This window comes from Populus euphratica, unplaced genomic scaffold, assembly GCF_000495115.2.
Source record: "Populus euphratica unplaced genomic scaffold, PopEup_1.0 scaffold453.1, whole genome shotgun sequence".
NCBI classification, from domain to species: Eukaryota; Viridiplantae; Streptophyta; class Magnoliopsida; order Malpighiales; family Salicaceae; genus Populus; species Populus euphratica.
The window spans coordinates 49486-74541 of NW_011500332.1; the positions used below are offsets into that span (position 1 = coordinate 49486).

The following is a 25056-nucleotide window of genomic DNA, read 5'->3' on the forward strand; positions in this document are numbered from 1 at the left end:
TAACCCAAACCGAGTTAGATTTTATAACCATGCTATAAATGACTATTTCCCTGAATTTTAGTTAGCTCAAGTTCAACCATCCCATCCCCTGCTTATCCTAGTGCCCCTCAGCCATTAAAAGTACGGTTATTTCCCAACTTTCATCCACAGGGCCGCAAAAGGGTTTGTTCACTGACTCCAAACTAGCTACAAACTAGAAGCTGTGCGGATCTTGTTGCAGTTTCCATCATGGCCAGACATTTCCTATCTGGCTTAACAACGTTGTCATGTTAGCCTACTGACAATAGGTAACTCACTCCTATAGTTGGATCATTGCCTCGTATGTCACATGACCTGCATTGATTTATATTTATAATTCGTAAACAAGCAGAGTACAGCTTGTTTTGATGCAAATCACAAGATTCTCTGATGATGTCCAAAAAGTTCATATAGTTTGTAACATTGTGCTATGGCAGCTTCACTTAATGATCATACGTATCCGGATTGCCAAGATATTTGTGAAAGAGCCGCCGTGAGATGTTCAGAGCATTTCCGTTACTCTCCACCGGGAATATCTTCCGACTTTTCTGCCAATTGTTTGTAAGTTCTATCCATTCTCTTCTCCAAGCCTTCAGCTGGAAACCATGGCCATTTTCCAAACTCTGGGTTAAGAAATTGAAATATATAGCTGCCCGGGGACCATAGTAATCTTTTAGAAGACCGCTCCAGTACTTGTTCCCTGCAAGAACAGGAACAGTGGTTTTCTTAAAACTCCATTGAAATACTGTGTTAAAAAAGCCTGCAAGTTTTCAATCATCCAGTGATAATAACTTCCAATGACATGCCCATCTGGAGAGGATGGGAATGGAGGAGCCTCCAAACTTGATTTGAGGCTAATTTTTCAAGCAACGAAGGTAAAAGGATACACCAAGGTTTTGCAGATCCCCATACCATAGTCACGAAGAAGACTTGCTTCCACCTCTGTGTTGTCATACCACATGGTTATCTGAGTTCTTGCATTCCATTCAAACTGCAGTTTCAGAGCACATTAAATTACTAAAAAACACACGACAACTCTTAAAATTGTTTGAGATCAAATAGGGCTATAATTTGAAAGGCTACTCACTTGTATTTGCTGTTCTTCATCTTGAGCAAGTTGCTTTGCACTTTCTAACCATGGACCCAGAAGAAACCCTTCATGGCATGCCAAGAGTGTGTCTATGTCTTCCACAAGGTCTAGAAACATCTGACTCTGGTGAGCAACTCCATGGCTGTCTTTTAATTGGTAGGCTTCAATGACCTTTAAGAACAGCTCATTTGCATATTTTGCCAACACTTGTCTTGTTAGGTCAACTAAGTCATAACTGACATGGAAATAAATATACATTTAGAAAAGGATGGAAAATAGTGAAAAATTGATAATAATTTCGGAATTACAGATATGGATAAACCATCCAGCAAAAAGTTTTTGAAACCCCAAAATGCTAACCTGTAAGTGCCGCTTCCAGACAATTCATCCCCTCCTGCAATGAAAAGTTCCAAAGCACGCACAACTTCAGTGGTTGAATACCATAGGTGAGGATGTTCATATGAATCAGTGTTTTTTACTAGGTCCGCTCTTCTTGATACTAGTTTTACATTGGTGTGATGCCTTCCTTGCAGCATCGAAACAAGATTTGGATTAACATCAGGGAATGCTACAATTACATCCCGGTTTTTGTCCTGGTCCAACAATGCTTAAGGCTGTCAGAATTCAAACAACAGAGTGCACTAGGAGTTTTTCACATGCAAAATATCAATTTGCACTTTAATTGGACAGGGTACTAAGTCACAGACTCAAGGTTAAAAAAGACCACGTTTGTAATTTCAAATCAGAATCACCATAATCATGACATTTGTGGATACAATAAACTTTTCTTAAACTGAGGGAAATGATGAAAATGTATGAACATCCACAAAGAAAATGAGTGAAATTACAAAAGCATATGCATAGGAGGACATATAAACGAACAGAAATAAAAGGATTATTTATAAGTTGCATATTATGCACATTTGTGAAAGCCAAAGATAGGTAGAGCCATTACCATATTACGAAATAATACATCCAAATGTACTCCATAGACTGTAGACAAGTTGGGTACTTACATAGGCACCATCCGTGCAATTGTAAACTGTGTGGTACAGTATATTCCAGGCATTTTGTATTGTTGAAACTGATCGACCATATCGTCTTGCTGAATACAAATCAATCCATTCCTACAAGAAATACAAGATAGTTGTGATTTTAATTGAAAGCGTGAATTTCCCCACCCCTGATCCATTCTTATTTATTTTCCCATATGCCAAAATATCTAGAAAAAAGAGGTGGAGAAACTTTCTTATTTCAGAAAAAAGTCTTCTATTCCTTCATAATTTCAAAATTTGAAAATAAGAAACAAAGCTTTGAGCAGGATCATGAAATGTACTACAATTTTATGAAACATTTAAAGGAAAGCGCTTGTAAATTGACATATCAGAGGTGAACTAATTCAATTGTAATAAGATAAGAGGAGCTCTGAAAAGACTAGTATTTGACACAATAATAACTACTGTATAGTGTTCAGTGATGCATTCAAACAACATAAAAAGCACTCAAAAAATTTAACAAGAAAGCAAGGATGATAGTGTTCATGGCTTAAGGTTGAGTTTAGCAAACATACAAACTTCTTATATTGCAAGTCGGAGACATAAATGCACAAATATGAAATGGTGGCGATAGGGGAAAACTTTCCATTACCTTGACATCAACCTTGTTCTGTTGAAATGCCATTTCAGACATGAGGTCATAAACAACTGGGTTTTGTTCTATACCTTCCATTGACATTCCAACACCAACCTTCACAGAACCAACTATATAGAATAAGATAAATGATGGAATAAAATAGTACAATAATTAGTTAAAATTGTAACATGACACGATGAATTGCTTTGTCAGAGAGAGAGAGATGAACTCTAGCAGTAGTCATATGCTTCTTTTGGTTTGACAGCTTTGACCAACAGGCATCAGCAAAACTATGCAAGGTCATACATATGCACCATTCGTATTATAAAAGGGGAGTTAGTGCATTTGCCTATTCAATTTGTTTTTTAAATGACAAATTGTAATTCACTAGAAAGTGACAAATAAAATCTACATTAAACAATGAAGAATATTTGCAAGGTAAATCAACTGTATCACACACCAAATTCTGCATACACAGACCTTTATCTTCAACACCATCAAATTGTTCAAGCAATGCAACAATACAACCCATTATGTCACACAATAATCTAATTGATCAGTTTCAGTTGCATGAATTCTAATTTTTCTTAACCATCAACAGAGTGCTTCATTCGCTCTGTGCATCTAATAATGAAGGGTATTATATTATGGTATATCTAGGTTTCAAAATGTGAACAAACAGAATCCTGCTTTTCTCGCTCTTATAATTGGAATCTTTTCTGGATTTTCATGTGTTGTTGCCATCCGTTGTAATTCAATAAGTTAGAAGACTCACATGTTGTAACTAAACAACAAATCAAACAAGTTTGCCAAACACATAAACAGTATGAAATTGCTTCTATTCTCTCTCCCAGATCTTTTCCTTTTTTCTTTTACTTTCTCCACTTTCTTTAGTTTAAGAATCCTAAAATCTAATCTTAATAAATTGAGGGAGGTGTAGTTGTGTACGAAGAAAGCTTGTAGAGAGAACATAGGAGTGTTAGAGAAGGAAAATAAATTCAACACGTTGTTATCATAAATATAAAGAATATTGTCAACTGTCAACCTTATGTAAGAGCAAGAAATGCTAGGTGCACAATTACTTGTGCACAATTACTTGCTCGTAAGAGGTTCAATTTTTTCAATGCTATGAATGGCTAAGTTGAAAGATCATGGATAATGGGTGGGCCATCAACAAATGTCATCAGGTACTGACATTGTTTATTAATAGTAGCTTACACTTGTAATACAAATGAAAGTTGGGAAGTGTTTTAAATTACAGTGCTTTTTGTTAAAGGGTGAAACTTTAAGAAAACATAACCTAAATTTTCCGTATGTTTCAAATGGAAAGATCAAAGCCACATAACATTTCAATCCTTATTAGCAATCAAGCTTTGAAGGAATCAACTTTACCATTGTGGAGTTCTCACTGGTACGAGCTTCAACTGGTCCAGAAGCTACTGAATCTAAATACCCATACATCTCCAAGTTTCCTGCAAAGTTGTGCAGCATGCACCTGCCAAGTGGAGAAACAACAAATTAAAAACAATATAAATGTAGAAGCAGAAAAGGAAAAGAAAACATCAGAAATTCATTCTTAGGATATATATCAGGAATTAAGTAATCACTGAACATAGATATAACAGATTTATTCACAGGTTAGTACATAACAGAAAATAAAATAACAGAATTATAAGCAGCTTGATGTTTGGAGATCAATAGAGTTTTACTTCAATGAGGATATGAGTTGTTTCACAGGTGCACAACTGAAGTTAACATACTATAATGTGTTCTTTCACAATACTCTGCATTTATAACAAAGACCAAAAAAAAGGTCTCAATTTATGCTTCCAGGCCAAACTCAAGCCCAAATGAAAATAGTGATGACTAATGTAATACAGCAGATTTTGCAATTGATGAAATCAGGATATTTCTACTTCTCATAAGCAAATACCTACAGCTAAGAATCACAGATGTCATCATCAGTTAGAAAAGGAACAGTTACTTACCAGATGTAAGGGACACCATAAAATTGCTCTGAAGTATTCCATATTGGTTTCACTTCGGCAAACAGATCAAGGACTACCAGCCTCCCTATAGGAACTGAATGTAGTAGCGCCTGAAAAAGTGCGAAGGATACCATCAACCAAAAGCACTCATCAATAAAATAAAAAAAGTAACTGAACATTTCTAAATCATATCTATAAGATTCCATGAAAGAGGAAAAAAAAAAAATATATATATATATATATAGTTGAAAGCACAAAAAAGGCTTTGACTGGAGTATCTACACACAGATGCATTGAATGTTCCAACAACTGCTACAAGTAGGTGACGATGGCATAATATGCTCTAAGTGATGTATGGATTCTAATTACTCCAAATTAAAAAAGAAAATCGTAATAGTTGCATAGCAAACTAATCAGTAATCATCTGTATCCCTTTAACATTTTCCATAATGAAGCTTTGCACACTCAATATCCTAAGTTGGAAGGGATAATTAAAAAACAAATAGAAAATCTAAGCTTTTTTCTTTTCCTGAGCAAAATGAACAAATGAGAACATTTCACATCGCATCAAGAACACTTTAGTCTATTTAAGAGATAACCCAAGATAGCCACAATGATCTAAGGTTGTGATATCATGCACATTACAAAATTATATAGGCCCCGTTTGCTTGCTGGAAAATAGTTTTCTTTTAGAAAGTGGTTTCCTTGAAAAGTGGATACCTGAAAAGTGAATTATTTTTCGATGTTTGGTAGTATCATAGAAAATAAGTTGGAAAACATTTTTCAGTGTTTGGTTATATTATGGAAAATGAGTTGAAAAATAACTTATTAATATTTTTTTTTCAAGTTTATTAAAATAATGAAGAATAAATCTTACAAATTAAAAAGTGAAAAAAATCTAATTCTATAAATTATCTCAAATAAAATAAATAACAATCAAAATAATGAAGATCAAATCTAACAGATAAAAAACTCGAAAGATGATAAAATTAAAATAATTATAATTTCATAAATTATTTCAAATAAATAAGTAACAATAAAAAAAATGAGGATCAAATTTGATAGATAAAAAGTTTTAATTAAAAAAATAATACAAGAAAAGCAAATAACAATCATAAAAATAAGGATCAAAGTTCATATAAAAATCAAAATTAAATCAAATTCTAAGGGGTGAAATTGAAAAAAAAAAAAAGAGGATTTAAAACAAAATATATAGAGGACCAAATTTATAATAATCAACAAATAATATGACATTTTTAAATTTTTCATAACTTCTGAAAAGTGTTTTCCTTCCAAAATAAAAGGAAAACATTTCTTGAAAACCAAATAAAATTTTTCTTTGACTGGAAAGTATTTATCATTGACCAATTTTTCTAATTGCAAACAAATATCAGAAAGTTTGGAAAGTCGTTTCCACCAAACAAACGAGGCCATTGTTAGAACATAAAAATGAGAAACCATGATTAAGTCCTAACTAACATCTCGCCATTTTCTTTTTTTGATTAAATTTTTCTCTACTTTGTTTTTCTGAACTTTCCTTCTATACTTGAGAATTTAAAATTGCAGATACTAGAAAGATTGCTTAAAGTTCAATGTTTTCTGTACACACTCAAACATCATCATTAACAGGAATTATATCCTTGTTCACTTTGGTTTAACATGGCTTTAATGCTTATTTAAAAAATAAAATACTCAAGAGATTGAATGGTAGTGTTCTTAACTATAGAACATAGAGTGCCTAGAATAGCAAAGCAATCAAATTACAATATAACCTTCGTTTGTGGAGGTCTCCAGAAAGGATCATATGAAAATAACCACCCCTGCAGAATTAAAGCAAATAAATCAGAATTCCAGAACAAATGGACCTCATGTTGATTAAGAAGCAATTCTGGAACATAAATTATAGAGATGTCATACTTGTAGCAAATATACAATGACAAAATGCACTATCAACATTGAATTAAGTATCACTGAAACTAGATAAACAGTTTGTGATGATTGATAACTAAACATTCGATATTCCTTCACCTGCATCAGCCAGACAGCATTACTGTCACCACTTTGCATTCCCTCAAATATTGATCCACCTAATGAAGATATGTACTCTGGGTCATCAACAGGTGGAGTATTCTCATCAAAAGTGTCACTGCAGTTAATCAAACAATAAATACACGGATACTTTAAGATAGAATAATTTTCTGTAAACCTGATCTGTTATTGCATTTGCTGCACAGCAATTCCAACATGAAAGAGCCAATGACAAAACAAAAGGATGGATGGATTCATGATTTTAATGCAGGACTTTGAAAACTGACAAAATGGATAGCTTACAATGTGTAACTTGCAAACTGAAAACCAGTTGTATGAATAGGAAAGCAAAGAAAATATTACCAGTTGTATATGTGGCTGGTCCTTCCATACTCTGATGCATAAGATAATTGCAAAGATCACAAAAAATTAGAATTCTAGCATTTTTGTTGAACAGAAGGAATATAATTCTGGAATAACTTTGGTGATTCAGATAAGCTCACCTGTCAATTGTTGCTCAATGAATGCTCTTCCAATCTCAATAAACAAGGGATCTGTTGCATCAAGGAGATACGTGCAGCACCATCTAACATCACTCCTAACTGAAAACCTGAAGGGGGATGTATAATAAGGGTCATGGATTCATAGATCCATCAAAGAATTACAAGAAGTGCATCAACACAACTCTGCAGTCCTAAATCCTAGATGATGCTGGGTATGGTTTGTGAATCTCTTCCTGCCATCCCATGCCATATACATTTAGGCACTTGATTAATCTTTTCCAGGACACAAGGTTGAGTTACCCAATTTGCTATTTTAAGCTAGGACTGGAGAAAGCACCATGTATCTGATAATTGCAATATATGTGCATGTAATGAGCATGAAATCAGCAAAAGAATGAATAGAAAGCTTGAGAATTTGTAGTGAGCTTCTTGGACATGATCCTAACCAGTTCTTTTGTATTTTAATTATAAAGATATCCAAACCCTGAGTTTAAGAAACTATAGAATTCTTGCATTTCATAACCAGAACTTAAAAGTGAAGTCCATGCATATGTTAAACTGGCACAAAGATGTACTAACCAATTCCCCAAGCGTGTTATTTTTGCTGAAGGAAATATATTCCTTAATGCTGCAGGAACATTTCCAGAAAAGGCTGGAAGAACTGGACAGCAGAATAGCAATAATTGCAAATGTTATATCAATAGAAGTTCAAAAATCAAAGCAATTATTTGATAAATAAATGTGAATTTCCTCAACTTTTTTGTTTTTAGTTTTTCAAATCGTTATTTTTTTCAAGTGGCATTTTGAAATGCAAATAGTTCTACTAATTTTTATCTTTGCAGAATTAGGGCAAAAGAAAGAAAAGCAAGATATTTCCTCTTATTGAGGAATTTAACATCCACTTTGAAAAAGGCTACAGAAAGATTAATTTGAATTTATACCAAAACTAGAACCTTAAGAGTACAAGTATATGACTATTGATACCTGGAGTCATTCCAAGTTCATACATTCTGGCGAGAATTTTCTTCTGCAGAACTAGTTGTTGATCAAACCAGCTTTGTGGTAGTGGTCCTCCCCACCTGTAAACGAAATAGCATTTGTAATTATGCTCGTCACTATTGAACCAGTTTCATTTCTAGAATTATTGAGAATGTTCTTGCCCAAAACAATAATAATCATAAAAATAAGTTCCCCAGTGCGAATTCTGCATTCTGATTTTGATGATATAAAATAGTTTCTTCTTGAAATTAAGGGATTAAAAGCAATAATATCCTGCAATTAGGAATTTGCAAAAAATAGAGGAATATCAACATTTTGAACATCACACATAAAGTTAGATAATTAAACGTGTACAAAGAAGATTTTCACAAATTACTGTAAATTCTTTTAAACAGTCAAGCAAGAAATATACGCTCACCTGTGCAAATTTGCCATGCGTGACCATGCAAGAAATGCAGGGCCTCCAAAGAAATCATCCAAATCTTCTTTACTAATATTAAATTTCTGCTAAAGTGAAAAGTCTATTTAGAAGAACAGAAATCAAAGTGCCACATCAAATATAATAACTCCAAAGCAATTCACAACTATGTGAATAAATAATATGGTCATTTTGTTATTAACCAACAAAAGAATATAATGAAACATATTGGAATCCAGAACTAATGTAAAAAGAAACCATATGAAACAATGTAAGACACGGCTCTCACAAATTAACTCAACATACACTGAAGAAAAATATAATTCATGTGATGTGTTTTTATTGATGAATGTGTGTTCAACAAAAGGGATTGCAATATAGATCAATACACTTAATTTTTATCTTTTCCAATATCCTAACTATATGCAAAACAATTATTAGTGCAATAAACAAGTTCACAAAGATTAAATTAGTAGTTGAATAATGAGACTTACATGTATCAGGATCCTGGTTCCTTATTGTAATTATTGTTTTCAGTACATATCATTCATGATCCCAATATCATAGAATGTAGTGGCATAAAAAAAATCGGTAGTAATGAAGCTTCCATGATTAAAAAAAGGGAAAATAAAACAAAATAAAATCTCTAGAGCTCTATTGGAAGAATATGGAGATCAACAAGAGGAACGGCACCTGGAAAACTTTTTGCCAAATAGCTTCCTGTCCTGTAAATGCTAGTGGCAAGTTGATGCCTTGAAGAGCCATCCAATCAATTTCCTTTTCCCATCTTTTCCAATCCCACCAAGCAAAAGAATCTTCCAAAGAAACATATATTAAATTTATATAATATTTATCAGACCACAACGCAAAATGCTAAATTCACTTGAATTAATGATATAGCTATCATTCTGGATATTTAGTAGAAAATTCAATCAATGCAGAAACTCACAGCTAGATGTGACAGCGTTCTGGTAATAATTCCAAGGAACAGGTCTCTGAACCAAGATACCATCATCTTGAAGACGTGGAAGAGAACCCAATTTAGGAATCGAATTGAGCTGCACACCTCCTGTTTTGTCCCAAGATATATGCGAACCACACCAATACTTCAAATACCAATGCAAACCAAACAACACTTCTACTCCAGTTACCCCGGAAATTCTAGCATTGAGCACCCAGAAAAAGAAAAAAAAAATCCAAGTCATTACAAAGGAAGTCATAATTTCTCAATAATTCAACGAACTTGATGAATTTTATTTCCTTCACATCAATGAAAATGACTACCACAAAAACAGACATAAGTTTTTTGTGGCAAAAATTAATAAAAGCGGTAAAGAGTCTTTAGCATACAGAATCTGTGGAGCTCCGCGCCTTGTAAACGAGGGATGATTTTTTATAATGAAGCAAGATTCCCCTCCACATTGCTCCTAACATTAATACAGTTAAATAAATTATATATCTTGCTCAAAAATCTTTAAAAAAAAAATTAAACTTCTTCAAAATTAACTATAACAACAACAATGATAATCTCTCGGTGTCACTTTAGTGAAATCCATCAAATAATTAAATAAATTAGATAAAAAAACAAAGAATCGAAGTACCTTAGATACAATTCGAAACTCGAAGCTGGAAGAGTGAGAAGGAAGGAGGCGTTGCAGAACACCGCGAGCGGCGGCAACTTGGGCAGAAGGAAGAGCTCGTTCGCGGTCCTGGATTTCGAGAATTTTGGAAATGTAACCGACGCCGATCGTGGAAGATTGAGCGAAAGAGAAGAAGAGAAGGAAGGATGCAAGGAGGACGAGAGAAACGGCGGCAAGTGGAGGGGAGTCCATAGGGAACAATGGAGGTGAAGAGAGTGATAAACCCAAAGGGATTTATTATAGAGAAGATGGGCATTGTAGTGAAGGGAGTAAGGAAGGGAGTAAGGAGATTCTGTGAAGAGTAAGAGACAAAATGGATTGCCGGCCAGAAGTGTAAAGAAATGAAAATGGCGAGTGCTGTCTGTTTGCTTTGTTTTTTCGAATTCGAAATTTGACATGTTGACTTGTACTTTCATTTGTGTTTTTTACAGGTTGACTAACAGTCAACATGGGCTTAGATTTAAGTTGCTTCTATGGACTTATGTGCCCTGTTGACTTGGGCCTTTAAGCCTACCTTTTCATGAGAAATTTTGACATGCATGTGGAAAAATAAAAATAAAATAAAATAGAGAATACACACCTGTTATCAGGATTATCATGATTTTCATTTTATGTGTATTTTATAATTATGTTGCGCATAATATATGATAATATATCTTTTCCCAAATAACATCTTTTTGGTATATATACATACACACTAATAAAAAAATTATTAAAACTTTAAATTGAACTTGGCCTTTTCAACTTTGATTTTTTAAAAAAATAATTGGTTAAGGCTCATGGCTCATGAATGCTTGCAAAACAAATCTCCTATCAGGATATAAAATAGTGCCTTAATTAATAAATGTGTAAGCAAAAAAAAATGTTTAGCAAAAATAATAAAAATATAGAAAAGTATAAGTTATAATTATTATATGTGGTTTTGTATTATGATTTATATGTTGTTACCAGGTGATCTAAGATATTTATATATCTTAGGTTATATGAAATTTCCTCATGGAGGATGTTCAAACATATAATGCAAAATAATCATGAAAAATAATTAATTTTGCTATTTAGTTAACTTATAAAACAAATTGTTCATGTAGATATTGTACTATCAATTTATGAGACAAAGTAGGTGCTATAATGATAATCGATGAAATAGGATAGTCATGGAGACAAAAGAGGTACCATATTGACAATTCATACACCTATATTGATAAATTATAGAATGAAGAATCGAGTGCAAACTTTATAATATTAGTTAGTAGTTACATGACTTGAGATATATACTTGTGACAATATTTTTTCTTTTTATTCATTTCATGTTGTTTGATCAATCTAATATTGAAACTAAATCAAAGAGTTAAGTGAAGAATTAGAAATTTAATTGGGGGAAAGGAAGAAAAAAATACATGAATCAGTATATGAAACAAGATTGCTATCTTATGACAACTTGTGCAATGTCTTTATGGTTTTGATGATAGTCTTTCTTTTTGTCATTGGATTAATCTTGATGAGCCTTTTCTTTTGATGTTGTACATGTAGATGACAAAGCTATGATGACGTTTCAAAAACATGTCTTTTTCATCCTTTTGTCTTGTACTTCTATATCTTCTTTTGTTTTTCTAGTTGGTCTCTTTTTCTTTTTTTCCTTTGCTTTTTAAGTTATTGGTCTCTTCTCTTTCTTTCTTTGCTTTTTAAGATAGAATATCAATTTCTCTTCCATGGCATATCAACTATTGTTCCTTTTTCTATTATTTTTTTTAAAATTTTTGAGCCTCTAACTAAACAAATTGACCAAACAACACTTGCTTGGTTTTGTTTTAGCCTTTTGGTTTATAAATCACAAATGTTTTTACTCTAGTTGAATTATTTATAAAAATAATAAAATATGTTTTGTTTATCTAAGATAGAGTTTTCTATCTAGTCAAACTCGACGAAGTCAAGCTTGAGTGGTAATGTACAATAAACTTATATCTTGTATTGACCAACTAGTTAGAGGATTTTAATTTCAAAGATTTATAAGTGGGCTCGTTAGTGTTGTTAAGTATATTTTTATGTATATTTCCTTAAAAAATAGATAATCACGCTTACAAAATATGATAAATAAGATATATAATATAATAATGTTTGCAAATAGAAAAAACTACACTAAATATATATTACTCAAAAAAATAATTAAAAAAATAATACTTTTTGCATGAGGTGATGTGAGTCTTAGCGATGGATTAAGAAATATTTAACTAATTTATAGGGCCAATTGATCCTATAGAGTAGGGGGGAAGGTAGTAAGATAATAGCTGAATTTTTAATTAAATGAAAGATTTTTTTAATGGTTTCACTAATTTGATGTTGTTGATAAGAAAAAAAATATTGATCTAACAAGTAGTCTTGATAATTTATCATGAGTCAATATATTAATTGAATATTGATTTTTTTATTAATATATTATATGTTCTTTATTTTTTTCTTTCAACAAGAAGAAATTACAATAGAAACCTTAATATCAATGTAAATAATAACCTTGTAAATCAAATAAACTACATGGTTCTTAACTTTGCTCAAACAAATTAAGAAAAAAAGAATTCTACTACTAAACTAATCGGAATAAAATGTAAGTATGCAATATAAAATTAAAAAAAATGTTGTAAGCAACAGCAAAGAAAAGAAAAGCAATGAATAAAGGATAAATTATATATATAAAAAAGAAATATAAGTAAATTGTATATATGAGACTGACCATTATTTCTAGTAATTGATTGATTTTTTTAATATTATAAAGATTGAATTCCTAACATTTGAATGTTGAAATTAATTGAATAAATTGATTGTGTATGAAGTGGTAAATAAACATTGTTATCCAAAAATGTTAATCGTTTTTTTTTGTTGACATGTCAACTAATTTAATCATTTCCAATAACGTGTGCTCTGGCCTTTTGACATGATGCTTAGAACCCTAAAAAATTCTATGTTTATACCATAATTAATTCATTAATTTTGTAATTAATAGCTAGCTCGTCTTCTCTTCCATAAAATCTTCAATCCTCATTCCTCATTCAATAGAAACCATATGTTCTTAAAAAAGAAATGAAATGAACCATGAACCCTAAGCTTTTTTTCTCTCTCAAATCCTAATAATGGCATCTTTAAGTTCTGGTTCATAAAAACTTACCATTGTGACCATTTTTAAAATTATACTGACCATATTCCTTACATAAATTAGTGTATTATCACAATGCACTAGAAAATATATCTAAAGAATATTTTCATCTATACTAAGAAATAATCCTTATAAAATGAAACAATTTATTTATCTTAAATCTTGAATAAGAAATGCTTCCTTTACAAGACTATCATATGAACGTCAATAATTCGGAGAAGTCTATTCATATATAACTTAACAAAATAGATCAACACCTTTTTCATAATCTTATAGACAATACTATTCATATTATCTATGGAATTCAAACTTGAATTATATTTATGATTTTACTATGTTTTTAATCTCTTATTTTAGCATATTGGTTTGCACCAAGTTATTATTATTATTTTATAATTTTTTTTTCATGCTCATCAATGTTTGATCTTCCGCTTTTCAACCCAATCTTTGTCTTTTTGCTTTTTATGCTCTTAATGGTGAATGTGAATCGATCATTCAATATCTTTTTTGTTATCTTATTTCGTCTACAAGAAGTTACAAGAAGATAACAAAACACTCAAAGATTTATAAAATCCTTTAAAAATAAATAAATATCTTTTTTTAAAAAAATTATTTTCAAAGAAATTAAAAAAATTAATTTTTAACTAGTCATAAAATAATAAGAGCATGCTATTAAGGATCTAATTGTAGAGAAATTAAAAAAAAAAGGTAATTGTAAGAATTAGATGGTTAGTGACCAAAATAAAAGTGCTAGAAAACTTTGAAGGCCTTATTAATTCAATCATGAACTCAATTGAAGAAAAAATAAAATTCAAAATTTATGCTCAATTAGACTAAAAATAAAAGGATTAAAGGTCAAAAGACTAAAATGATAGGAAATGGAATTAGGAGGGCACTTTTGGTTTCAATAAGAGACCTAATTATAAAGAAATTTGAAATAAAAAGTCAAATTTGGCTAAAATTACATAATTTAAGGAACCAATGACCACACTGTAAAATACATCAAAATATAAAGATCAAATAGAGAATGATTAAGAGAAAAATTAAAATGAATTTTTTTTAAAATAAAGCTCAGTTTATGAATGAATTGAAGATTTAAAAAAAACAAAGACTAAAATAGAAAGTGCATAAAATTTTCAAGTCTAAATTAGACTAATGAAAATGACATCATTTTGTTTCAATACGACAACCCTAATTTACTACAAGATAAAAATGATGTTGTGTTCTTTTAAATAAAAACAACAAATTTTATTTGAAATTATGTCATTTCAATATTCAAATAGGAAAAAAAATCAAATAATCAAAAGAGGAAAAAAGAATGTTGCTTTAGATAATATTCTTCAATATCTTTTTCCCTTATCTAACTAGTTCATAGTTCATGAGAGAAAGCCTTATACAAGTGCTATTTTTTTAGGTCACTTAATGTCTTTTCTCTCTCATCAAATTATATAAAAAGCACTCCCCTTACAGTCTTCATCGTGTACTTCACCCTTAGCCCTTTTCTTATTTATTTGTAACCTTGAAGACTTCTACAATGCCAGCCAAAGACCACTTCCTAACCAATCAAAACTTACAAGACAAACGTGTACCTTACTGATCTGTAACTCATGAAAGGATAGATGTGAATTGCAACCAATGATGAGGAGATATTTTTAGAAATCAAAGGTCTTAATCTTGTTAGATCAAGACTCCTATACTTTTATTTTTACCTATAAAAAAACATCTTAAAAACCCTCACTTGAGTATTAATAAAAGAGAAGAAAATGGAAGGGGTGAAAAAAAAGAGGAAGAAATAAATAAAATAAAAAGAAAGAGGTGAGAAGAGAAACATAGGAAAAAAGAGAGGTTTTGTCTCTTAAAAAGAAACTAACAAGCATGTGTCATCATCTTCGGGAACAATATCAACTAAAGCTTCACCCTTATAATTGTAGCTGGTTTATAATTTTTTTATCCAAGCAAATAAAAAAAAATAACAACTCTTTTAAAAGAGTATTACAATGTTATCAAGCCTTAATAACAACTCTAAAAAATAACAGCATTGAAGGGTAATAGAAATAGTAATAATTTCTAAAATTAACATTAACCATCTTTTGTCTAGTGATCATGAGATCTAGTTTAGAAGTTCAGATGCTCTCTAAGACTTGTAATCATAATCCTAGGAAGTTATAGTAGTAGTTCAAACCTCATCACCAACTTCAATTGACATTGATAAGAAAAACCCATGGAAACTAGGTGAGCTTTAATTTTTTTTAATAAATTTTATTTTTTTTGTTTTTTTGCATAATAATGTAATCATGGTTGGTAAAATTTAGAAATATGAAGTATAAATCATGGATTATTAAAGGAAAAAACCTCCCAATATGGCATTATTTGAAGTGTAATGCATGATGCATGGCATTACTAAAATGGGTGTAAGAAATATGAGATATAAGTGTTATGAACTTATAATCATGAAAAAAAATTATAATGATTAGTAATCTTTGGTCTTTTGTTATAGAAACCATAAAGAATATGTTTTAAGGTGTTGTGTTTGATATTAACTAGGTTTGCTATTAGAGTTAGTAATTAAAGCCTTTTTATTATTTTTATTATATTTAAAATCTAGATTTGATATGCATTAGAGTTTAACCAAAGTCCCATAACTTTATTGGAAGCAATCTTTGGTGTTTCGATGATAGAAGTTTGTGTTTTTCAAGAAAAAAAGGTTGTGGTATTTTCTTTACTTGAATAAATTTAAATTTAAATGTTGGTTGAATCCTAAAGATTGTAGAGTTCTAATATTATTGTAAATAGTAAGCATGAGTGTTTTGTAATTTTAAAGAATATGGCAACATAGGGTTCTTTTAATCTATGATTTTTGATATTCAAGTTATTTAACTTAATAACATATGCTAATTTAGAGTGTCTTAATTTTAATGATATAATTTTTCTTGATTTATTTTATTAATTTTGTTGCACGTGAACAAGTGGTGTTGGGAGGTCATTGGAGTTGCCACCTAGTTATTTGATTCAAGGTTGTTAAGAAACCCAAGTGTACTAGTTTTAATCGAAGATTTCAAGATAAAGAATTGGTTATAGCTAGAAAATATATTAGCACTTTTAGTGCACCACCCTACATGAGGTAAACTGCATTGTGTGGTTTAAAGGTTTTAATGAATTCCTAACCAATTGTTTGTCTATGGCTTGAGGTAAAGATTTATTCGTGTGAATAAATCTAGCATTTTGAGTTTATTATAGCCTTGTGTATCCAAATAAATTCTTATGAAAATGATCAATGTAAATACCCTAACAAGATTCACTATCCTGAAAGGCGGAAGGGGTTTTCCACAACTTGTGTGTTGTGGTGAAAAATACTCTAAATTAAAATTGATGAATATTTATAATAACTCTGAGAATTTTCTAGTTAAATTATCTTTATATGTCTTATATCACTCAATTCTTGAACGTCTCTTTTTCAAGATGAAACCTTCTCATCCTTTTATGTATGAACTCATCTTATTCTGTTATATTTTTTAATTATGGTTATTTCAGTATATATTAATGTTTTAATATTAAGTGATACAAATAAAAATAACAAATAAAAAAATAAAATTAAAATCGAATATAATTATTGTACATAGCATAACTTTAGTAATGAAATATAATTTTATTACGGAATAACTTTTTTCAATTAGTCTATATTTATATCTTTAAGAAGAGGTTTATCATTTTTTTAAATAAATTTTAAAAATTAATTTTATACAATAAAAAACCTGAAAGTAAAACATTTTTTTTAAATTAGATAAAAAAATAAAAAACTAAGAAAACAGATAGTTTTTAATAAAAATCCTCCTGAATCGTTGTATCATAGTTCACCGTACTGATTGACTTTCTCTTCAAGAGATTTTTCTAGTCTACTTGGTACGTGTGGACTTTCGGGCCAAGGTTGTCGTAGCGGGATGAGTTTCAAAAAAGGAAAGCTCGGTTGATGAGGACAAAACTTAGCTCACATTTCTTTCTTTTACTGTTTTTACTTTTTATGGATAGACGAATCATTTCCCGATGTGTCCCTTTCTATGGAAACATCTGATATTTCTCTACAATGTTTTCTTCTATATATTTTCTGCATCCCTGTGTTTCTCCCCCCTCTCTCAAGCAAGCAAGAGAACCATGTCATACCACCATGCTAGTTACTCAGATTATGATTCTCAATCACGCTCCGACGACCACCTTCAAACAAACCTGCCTGCAGTTTATTCACAGCCAAGCCTCCCCTCACTACCTTCCCTCACCTCAAACCCCGATCACTACCAAGAAATCCTATCCACCACCCACCACCACTGCCTCACCACTCTTAAAGGCCACACATCTTATATATCCTCACTAAACCTTGTTGGGAAGTTCCTTTACAGCGGCTCCGGCAAGGAAATCCGATTGTGGAAGGGAAACTCTTTAGATTATGAAATACATCATGAAAACCTAAGCAACAACGTAGTGGCTGTGGGAAAAGGTGCGGTGAAGTCCCTTGTTGTTCTGGAAGATAAACTCTTTAGTGCTCATCAAGATCACAAAATCCGAGTATGGAAAATCAATAACCAGGAATCTGATAAGCAGAAATACACACGTTTAGCCACTTTACCAACACTTGGTGACCGTGCCTTCAACAGTCTGTTGCCCAAGAATCAAGTTCAGATTCGCAGGCACAAAACATGCACATGGGTTCATCATGTTGACACAGTATCTGCACTAGCCTTGTCGAGTGATGAGTCCCTTCTCTACTCCGTTTCATGGGATCGGACAATTAAAATATGGAGAACTAATGACTTCAAGTGCTTGGAGTCGATTGCCAACGCACATGATGATGCTATAAATGCAGTGGCATTGTCGAATGATGACAGTGTTTATACCGGATCAGCCGACAAGAATATCAAAGTGTGGAGGAAAAGTTCAAAAGAGAGCAAACATTCTTTAGTTGCTACGCTAGAAAAACACAACTCTGGGATCAATGCCTTGGCACTAAGCACTGATGGGTCTGTTTTATACTCTGGTGCGTGTGACCGATCAATAGTAGTATGGGAGAAGGACGGTGGTGGCAATATGGTGGTTTTGGGAGCCCTAAGGGGCCATTCACAGTCCATATTGTGCTTAGCTGTTGTGTCTGATTTGTTGTTTAGTGGTTCCGCAGATAAAACTATTAGAATTTGGAGAGGTGCTGACAAAAGTTACTCTTGCTGGGCAGTTTTAGAAGGGCATAGAGGCCCTGTCAAGTGCTTGACAGCAACGATTGACCATTGCAACACAACCGATGCGTCATATCTTCTTTACAGTGGGAGTTTGGACTGTGAAATCAGAGTGTGGCAAATCAACGTCCCTCTCCTACAGTAGATCTCTTTAATTTGGAATCGCCGCTATGGTTCCTTTTGTAAATACAATATATGAGAAGTCTGCTATGGTTCCTTTTGTTTTCCTCCTTTCCTGCTCTCATTTCCCCCTCCTTTGAGGTCATTTCTGGAGTCGAATTGTTGTATGGGAAGCCATGGTGACCTTTCAATCATAGTATAATTAAAGGGTTGATATGCTTGTGTGTAAACTCTACAGGAGTTTGACTATACTGGTGAGACTTCAATATTTGTGCTCCTGCTCTGATGTTAGTAGCTAACACAACAGTGCATATAAATGTAAAGGCATAACAAGATACTTAAATCCTACTATTATAATTCTGTGCTCAAAATCTGAGTTGATGTCGTGTAGATGGTGACAGCTCACAAGTCCCAATTCCTTCCCTGAAAATTTCTGTAACTTGTTAGGAGTTAGTGTTGCAAAATGGTGCCATGGGAAGCCTCCATGCATGAGAAAGGGAACAAGGTTTACCCCTTCCAGCTTGCCTTCTTTCTGAGCACGTATAAGCCTAGCTGGATCACAAATTCTTTGAATGGTTTGTTCTATAATTTATGCAGAGAATTATAATTGGCTTGTGGGACTCAATGAGACAGAGAACAAGAAGGTCGTAGATTAATACTTTAAATTATAGATTGCTGACACTAAATTTTCTATCCATTTCCCAAAACTGCCAAAACATTCAACATCGCGAACTCCTCTAGCCCACTCAATAAGAAGATTTCTGCATGAGTGGAGAGGCAAAAGCAGATTTCATGTTCAAAACAACCGGAAAGCAGAAGTTAAAAGACAGTCGTTAACGTCGACTCCATATGCAACTGTCCAAAGGAGTAATATAACACTTGCAAGAAATCTTTTAAGCAGCTGGATTTTATTTTTTTTTCTTTGCGCTTTGCAACAGTAGCTATCCATCCCAGGAACCCAAATATGGAAATTGAAAGATCAAGTAAAGAAGGAAAACGAAGAATGTATATAATGCAAGCGAAGGTGTTGTGTCCATGGCATCTAGCTAGCAGCCATAAAAGAAAGAACCAATAGCAGAAAAGGTAAGCGCGCATAGCAAATTCCATCGTCACTTCCCTTTAAAAAAACCAGTCCCTTTCTTACAAGGAAGCCAAAAAGAAAATAAAAGATGAGAAACATTCCGAACAAACAAACAAACTTCCAGTTCGGACCTTACACTGTTCTGAATGAAAACGACAAAAAGATTAAGCTTCAGAAGCACAAGTTGCTTTTTTACTCATGTAATTAGCTTAACAAGATAAGGCATAGATTGTCTTCAGTTTAAGGTAAATCTATCTTAGATATCTTCAGTTTTTTTTATTTTATTATTATTTTTTGAATCACCAGTGGTTTGGCCTCCTTAACAAGTTGCATGTGGAGGAGAGAGGTTAGGTATAAGTCGTTTTTCCTATATGGTCACCATTCTGACCTGCTCTTCCTCCTGGTAGGCTGCTTTTAAAAGCCATCCCAACAGGCATAGGATATTAGTGGGATCTGGAGATCTAATAAATCCCTGAAACATAATAATAAAAATAATAACATTATCCTTCCACTTGGATATCGTGTCCACATAAGCAATCTCACCACGTGGGAGCGCAAGATCATCAAACGAAATGCGAAAATACTTTTAACCTAACTATGAAATAAATACAAGCAAGCTGTCAACTTATGCCCTAAAATGATGGCATCTACCTGACTATATAACCATTCAAAAAATAATTTTGAGAGAAGACCTCGATTAAATTTTAAGTTTGATTTTTTTAAAAATTATTAGTTTGAGTATTTAGGATTATTAAAGAATTATATAATTGTAATTTTAAAAATTTAAAAGATTAATTAAGATATACATAAATTTGTCTAAATATCAATAATTAAAAATAAAAAAAATAAAAAAAACTTCAAATATTTTAATGTTCAAATCAATACTGCTACCACATGTAATGCCATGATATATGGCAAATTAGAGAAAAATTATGGGTGTTTTGACCTTGTGTTTTCAAAATATTTTAAAATATTTTTAATTTTTTTGTTTTTAATTATTTTTTTTTGATGTTTTATATCATTTTAATATGATAATATCAAAAATAATTTTTTTAAAATGAAAAAGTATTATTTTAATATATTTTAAAATAAAAAATATTTTAAAAACAATTATTACTATACTCTTAAAATACTCATATATCACAGGCATCATTGAATCATTATAAAGGATTATTCTCGTACCTAGCCTATCCTCTGTGAGATATTTCGTTGATGTTTACTTTTTCTTGCACGTCATGTTAAAAGTTAAAAAACTACATGCAAACTGACAATTAACACTGCTTCTACAAGTTAGCTTTGCTTAAAATATTCCTTTTAGTTTATTAGTATGGTTAGAATAAAATAGAATTGACAATTTCCAACTTATTTCGCAGAACATAAGATTTACCTCATGCATGCGCGTATGCATACTTGCATCGTGCAAACAGAGGATTTGATAAGCAACAAGCAGCAAGAAAAAGTTCATTAATTTGCACGCAGGAAATATATTCATTAATGCCTTGCCTCATGAGAAGGGTTGATTCTAAATTGCAAGACACCTAGAGACTTTTACACAGCCAAAGACATTCTCTTGTCGTCCTTGCTGTGCAGTTCTTTTCAGCTGCATGAACGCGTACTGAAATATTTTAGTTCATGATTCAGGCTTTGATTCAACAAGAAAAACAGCTCTCAAGGTAACCACAGAAAGGGAGCATTGCTTTTGTCTTAATTTTCAGTTTTCACACGATTTACACCAGACATATAGTTCCTCAACTTTGGAGACATCACTTCTCAATCAAAACTATATAAAAAAACTCCAAAATGAAAGCCAAGTTACTCTGTTCATATGAGCAAATATTACAAGTTTTAGTCAATGCCTTAAATAAACATTGTACAATATCAAGCAGAAATACACCTTGTGATATATACATATCAAAAGATTAATTAAATCATTGAATGAGAGCATTGTTTAAGGAGCACAGATTGCTTCACTTATCAAATATCGAGCTACTACAACGCTGCTGCCTACTTTTTTAATAGCAGAAAAGATCATCTGAAAGTACAGGTTACCACATATGCAGTGTGTGTGGAATGCAAGAAGCAAAATAGAATGGGCATCACAGTGGTAATTTTGCTGGGGTACCCGGATCGCGAGGGTATTTCCTTGGTGTGGGACGATCTTTTGAACATATGATGGCAGTTCTCTGTCCATATGGGCTGCGTGATTCAACTGGATACAACAGCGAAAGTGTGTTAATATCAGCTCAGTGAGGAAGCGTACACTGACACCACAAAGGCAGTTATCAAAATTGAAATCTTAATAAAAGGGAAAATTTGGCCTTAAATTCTACAAAAAAGGTTGACAATCTTTTTGCAAACAGCATGTTGGATCGTCGAACTTAATAAAAAATTGTGTGTTCACTGTGTAGTGCAAGCCACTCCACATCTCAGGTAATAGGCATCAATTCTGGCCAAGACAAAGCAAAACTGATGACCTTTATACAGTGTTAAAGTCAGTGTTCAAAATTATAATTAAGATATCCAAAGCTACTCAATTAAGCTACTGGTCAGTACAATCTGATCAAGGCAGCAGCTTCGTGCCCTTACTCGATGAAAATTATAATAAAGATAACCTATCAGATTCATTTCCTGATACAAATGTGAACCTGTATTTAACATAATGAAATATAAAAAAAAGGAATATTTTTACCAAGTAGAATATGTATCTGCTAATGCAGTAATAGTACCTGAGCACAGTTGCAATGTTGATGAGCCCATCAATTTGAGTGACCTTTCTGCATTTCTTACTTCCTCCTGGCCCAAAAGGTACATTTCGGAAGATTATTGATCGCTAGCGTTTATGAAAAACAGAATTATACAACGGGCGATTCTTACCGAGATTTGAACCATTAAAAAGCATAAAAGTACTTAGAGGTGTTGGAAATCAGATTATTGTAATAATCACTATGCAATATCATGTAGAAGTTTTGAACTCAATCAACCTTTTTGTCAGTCTATGAGCAAGCTTTTTATTATTGCACTAGTGTATAATTAAGCAGAGTCCTAGGATTTATAAAACCCAATCTTTGGCTTCTATGGTAAGTGAAATATAAAATCACAGATTCCAAGGTACCAACTAAGAAACAAAAAGACAAGGACAGGAACTAAAAATATCATGCTGAAGAAACTTGTGTTCAGAACTTCAAATTCTAGAAAACAACTATTCACAATAGATATGGGCTTCCTCTTTATAAGTAAACCGTTTAGTTTCTTTTCCATGTCAATACAATATAGAATATCAATTTGTCAACATACTGTACATAATAAATTAATTTAAAGTAAAATATAAGAGTGGTTTGACGTTTACAGTCTGAAAAAGATACGTACCTGAGGATCATGGCCTTTTGCAGCTATGAACAACCCACCAACGCGAACCAAAGGAAGACAATACTCCGCTGAAAATCAAAAGAAACAATAGCTTTAACAGTAAGCTTCCTTAGAAGAGTAAAAAATAACACGGAAGACATTAAGGTAGAAATTTTTTTAATTACCTAAGATTCTCATTTCTGCCACTGCTCTGGCTACTGCAACATCAAATTTCTCTCTGAAGGAAACATTCTGCCCTAAATTCTGTCCTATAACAAGAATAAATAATGAGCAAAACACCCAAAAACATAGAGTCAAATACAAGACTTGGCAGCTAAACTAAAAATATGATTATTCAGACAAGAAAGCATATCAAGATTCAAACTCAGAAAACAACGAGCAATACCTCTGCTCTTCCCCTCACAACCTCAACATTTAATAAACCAGTAACACTAACTGCATGTTCCAAGAAATCACATCGCTTGTTCATCGACTCCAAAAGCGTTACTTTCCATGCTACATGGAAATTACAATACCAATGGCATCACATAAAACAAAGCCCACTTCAAGGAACAAACAAAAAGAAAGGAAAACAAAAGAAAAGGGAAAAAAAAAAGGGCTAACCAGGACAAGCAATAGCCAAAACCAATCCAGGAAGACCAGCACCGGTACCAACATCAACAAGTTTGATACTGTCAATTGAAGCATTGCACTGTGAAACATAAGAGTCCTGTATAGGTGGTAGTATTGCAAGTGAATCCTCAATATGCCTCTCCATCACTTCATCCACATCAGTAACCGCAGTCAGGTTCATTTTCTGCAACGTTATCATAATTCAAAACCTCAAAAGAAACCAAACACTAAAATCTTAGTTTTAGCTAACTTTTATGTACTTGTTTGAGTATGACCCCACCTGGTTCCACTGAAGAAGAGTATCAACATACAGGCGGATTTGTTCTTTTTGGCCGCAACTGAAGGAATCGAAACAAGAATTATGAGTTCCGATGGCGGCGGCGGTAGTCAGCGATTTTGCCTTGATTCTGTGAAGAGGAAATGCTTTTGGTTCTATGACGGAAAAGTGTTTGACAAAAGTCCCAAGCGAAAGCGGGAATGGAACAGCTGGAGGTTTGCAGCGCCAAACCAGCATTTTTCTTTCCTCGCGCGCTTTGTCGATACCGCCTCGAGTTAGCTACAATTTACAAAGATACTACCACATGGTGATGGAGCTCACCTTAAATAGAAGCGCTCATAACCTGGTCACAAGCTGAAACTAGAATTGCACTATCTTCACCATGCGCCCGCGCTAGGCATGTAGGTTCTTATTTATTTTTTTGTTTCTTATATATATGGAAAGTAACATCCATATTTTTAATAAGAATAATTAAAAATAATGGAGAGAAAGAAAAGTGAAAGAATGCCAACCTTTAAAAAGTTATGTTTTGTCGTAAAATATTATAAAAGTTGAGTGAATATTTGAGTTGTTAATTCTTGATTGGATGTTTGTGAGAGCAAAGAAAGGAGAAGTTTAGATATGGAAAGAGAATTTCCGGTTACAGTTTGTTTTTATATTTTAAAAAACTATATTTTAATGTCTTAATTTTTTTAAAATAAAAAATATTATTTTAATATATTTTCAAATAAAAATATTTTAAAAAATAATTATTACTAAATTTTCGAACACCTTTTTAAATTATAAAATATAAAAGATTTGAAATTATCCATTGCTTTTCTAACATAGGGAAGGAGAAGTGTGTTTCGTACCAGAGAAGAAGAGGTGTTATGGTCCAATGTCATAAATAGTTATGGTAAAGAATTAGATTGAAAAATCAA

The 25056-nt window shown here is 32.2% G+C and overlaps 3 protein-coding genes across 4 annotated transcripts; 1 reads left to right on the forward strand and 2 right to left on the reverse strand.

The window, feature by feature from the left end:
- Positions 1–315: 315 nt before the first annotated feature.
- LOC105113733 (alpha-N-acetylglucosaminidase-like) lies at positions 316–10690 on the reverse strand. Of its 2 annotated transcripts, none has more exons than XM_011010028.1 (19): positions 10278–10690; positions 10027–10103; positions 9626–9837; positions 9370–9491; positions 8677–8762; positions 8244–8338; positions 7839–7920; positions 7260–7366; positions 7120–7150; positions 6757–6874; positions 6501–6548; positions 4729–4838; positions 4133–4235; positions 2756–2854; positions 2125–2235; positions 1469–1701; positions 1106–1343; positions 931–1009; positions 316–718 (listed from the first exon to the last, which is right to left on the reverse strand). In XM_011010028.1, the coding sequence occupies exons 1-19, from the start codon at positions 10506–10508 to the stop codon at positions 462–464; spliced, it is 2439 nt and encodes an 812-aa protein (XP_011008330.1). In that variant the 5' UTR covers positions 10509–10690; the 3' UTR covers positions 316–461. The 2 variants fall into 2 exon arrangements, with proteins under 2 accessions (XP_011008330.1, XP_011008329.1); XM_011010027.1 differs by having other exon boundaries at positions 8677–8765.
- A 6790-nt stretch (positions 10691–17480) lies between these two features.
- LOC105113734 (E3 ubiquitin-protein ligase TRAF7-like) lies at positions 17481–18998 on the forward strand. Its single transcript, XM_011010029.1, has one exon. The coding sequence runs from the start codon at positions 17503–17505 to the stop codon at positions 18823–18825; it is 1323 nt and encodes a 440-aa protein (XP_011008331.1). The 5' UTR covers positions 17481–17502; the 3' UTR covers positions 18826–18998.
- Positions 18999–21682: 2684 nt separating this feature from the next.
- On the reverse strand, positions 21683–24560 carry LOC105113736 (uncharacterized). Its single transcript, XM_011010030.1, has 8 exons — positions 24458–24560; positions 24140–24405; positions 23851–24043; positions 23633–23742; positions 23412–23490; positions 23248–23315; positions 22608–22674; positions 21683–22090 (listed from the first exon to the last, which is right to left on the reverse strand). The coding sequence occupies exons 2-8, from the start codon at positions 24371–24373 to the stop codon at positions 21978–21980; spliced, it is 864 nt and encodes a 287-aa protein (XP_011008332.1). The 5' UTR covers positions 24374–24405; positions 24458–24560; the 3' UTR covers positions 21683–21977.
- Between the last annotated feature and the right edge of the window lie 496 nt (positions 24561–25056).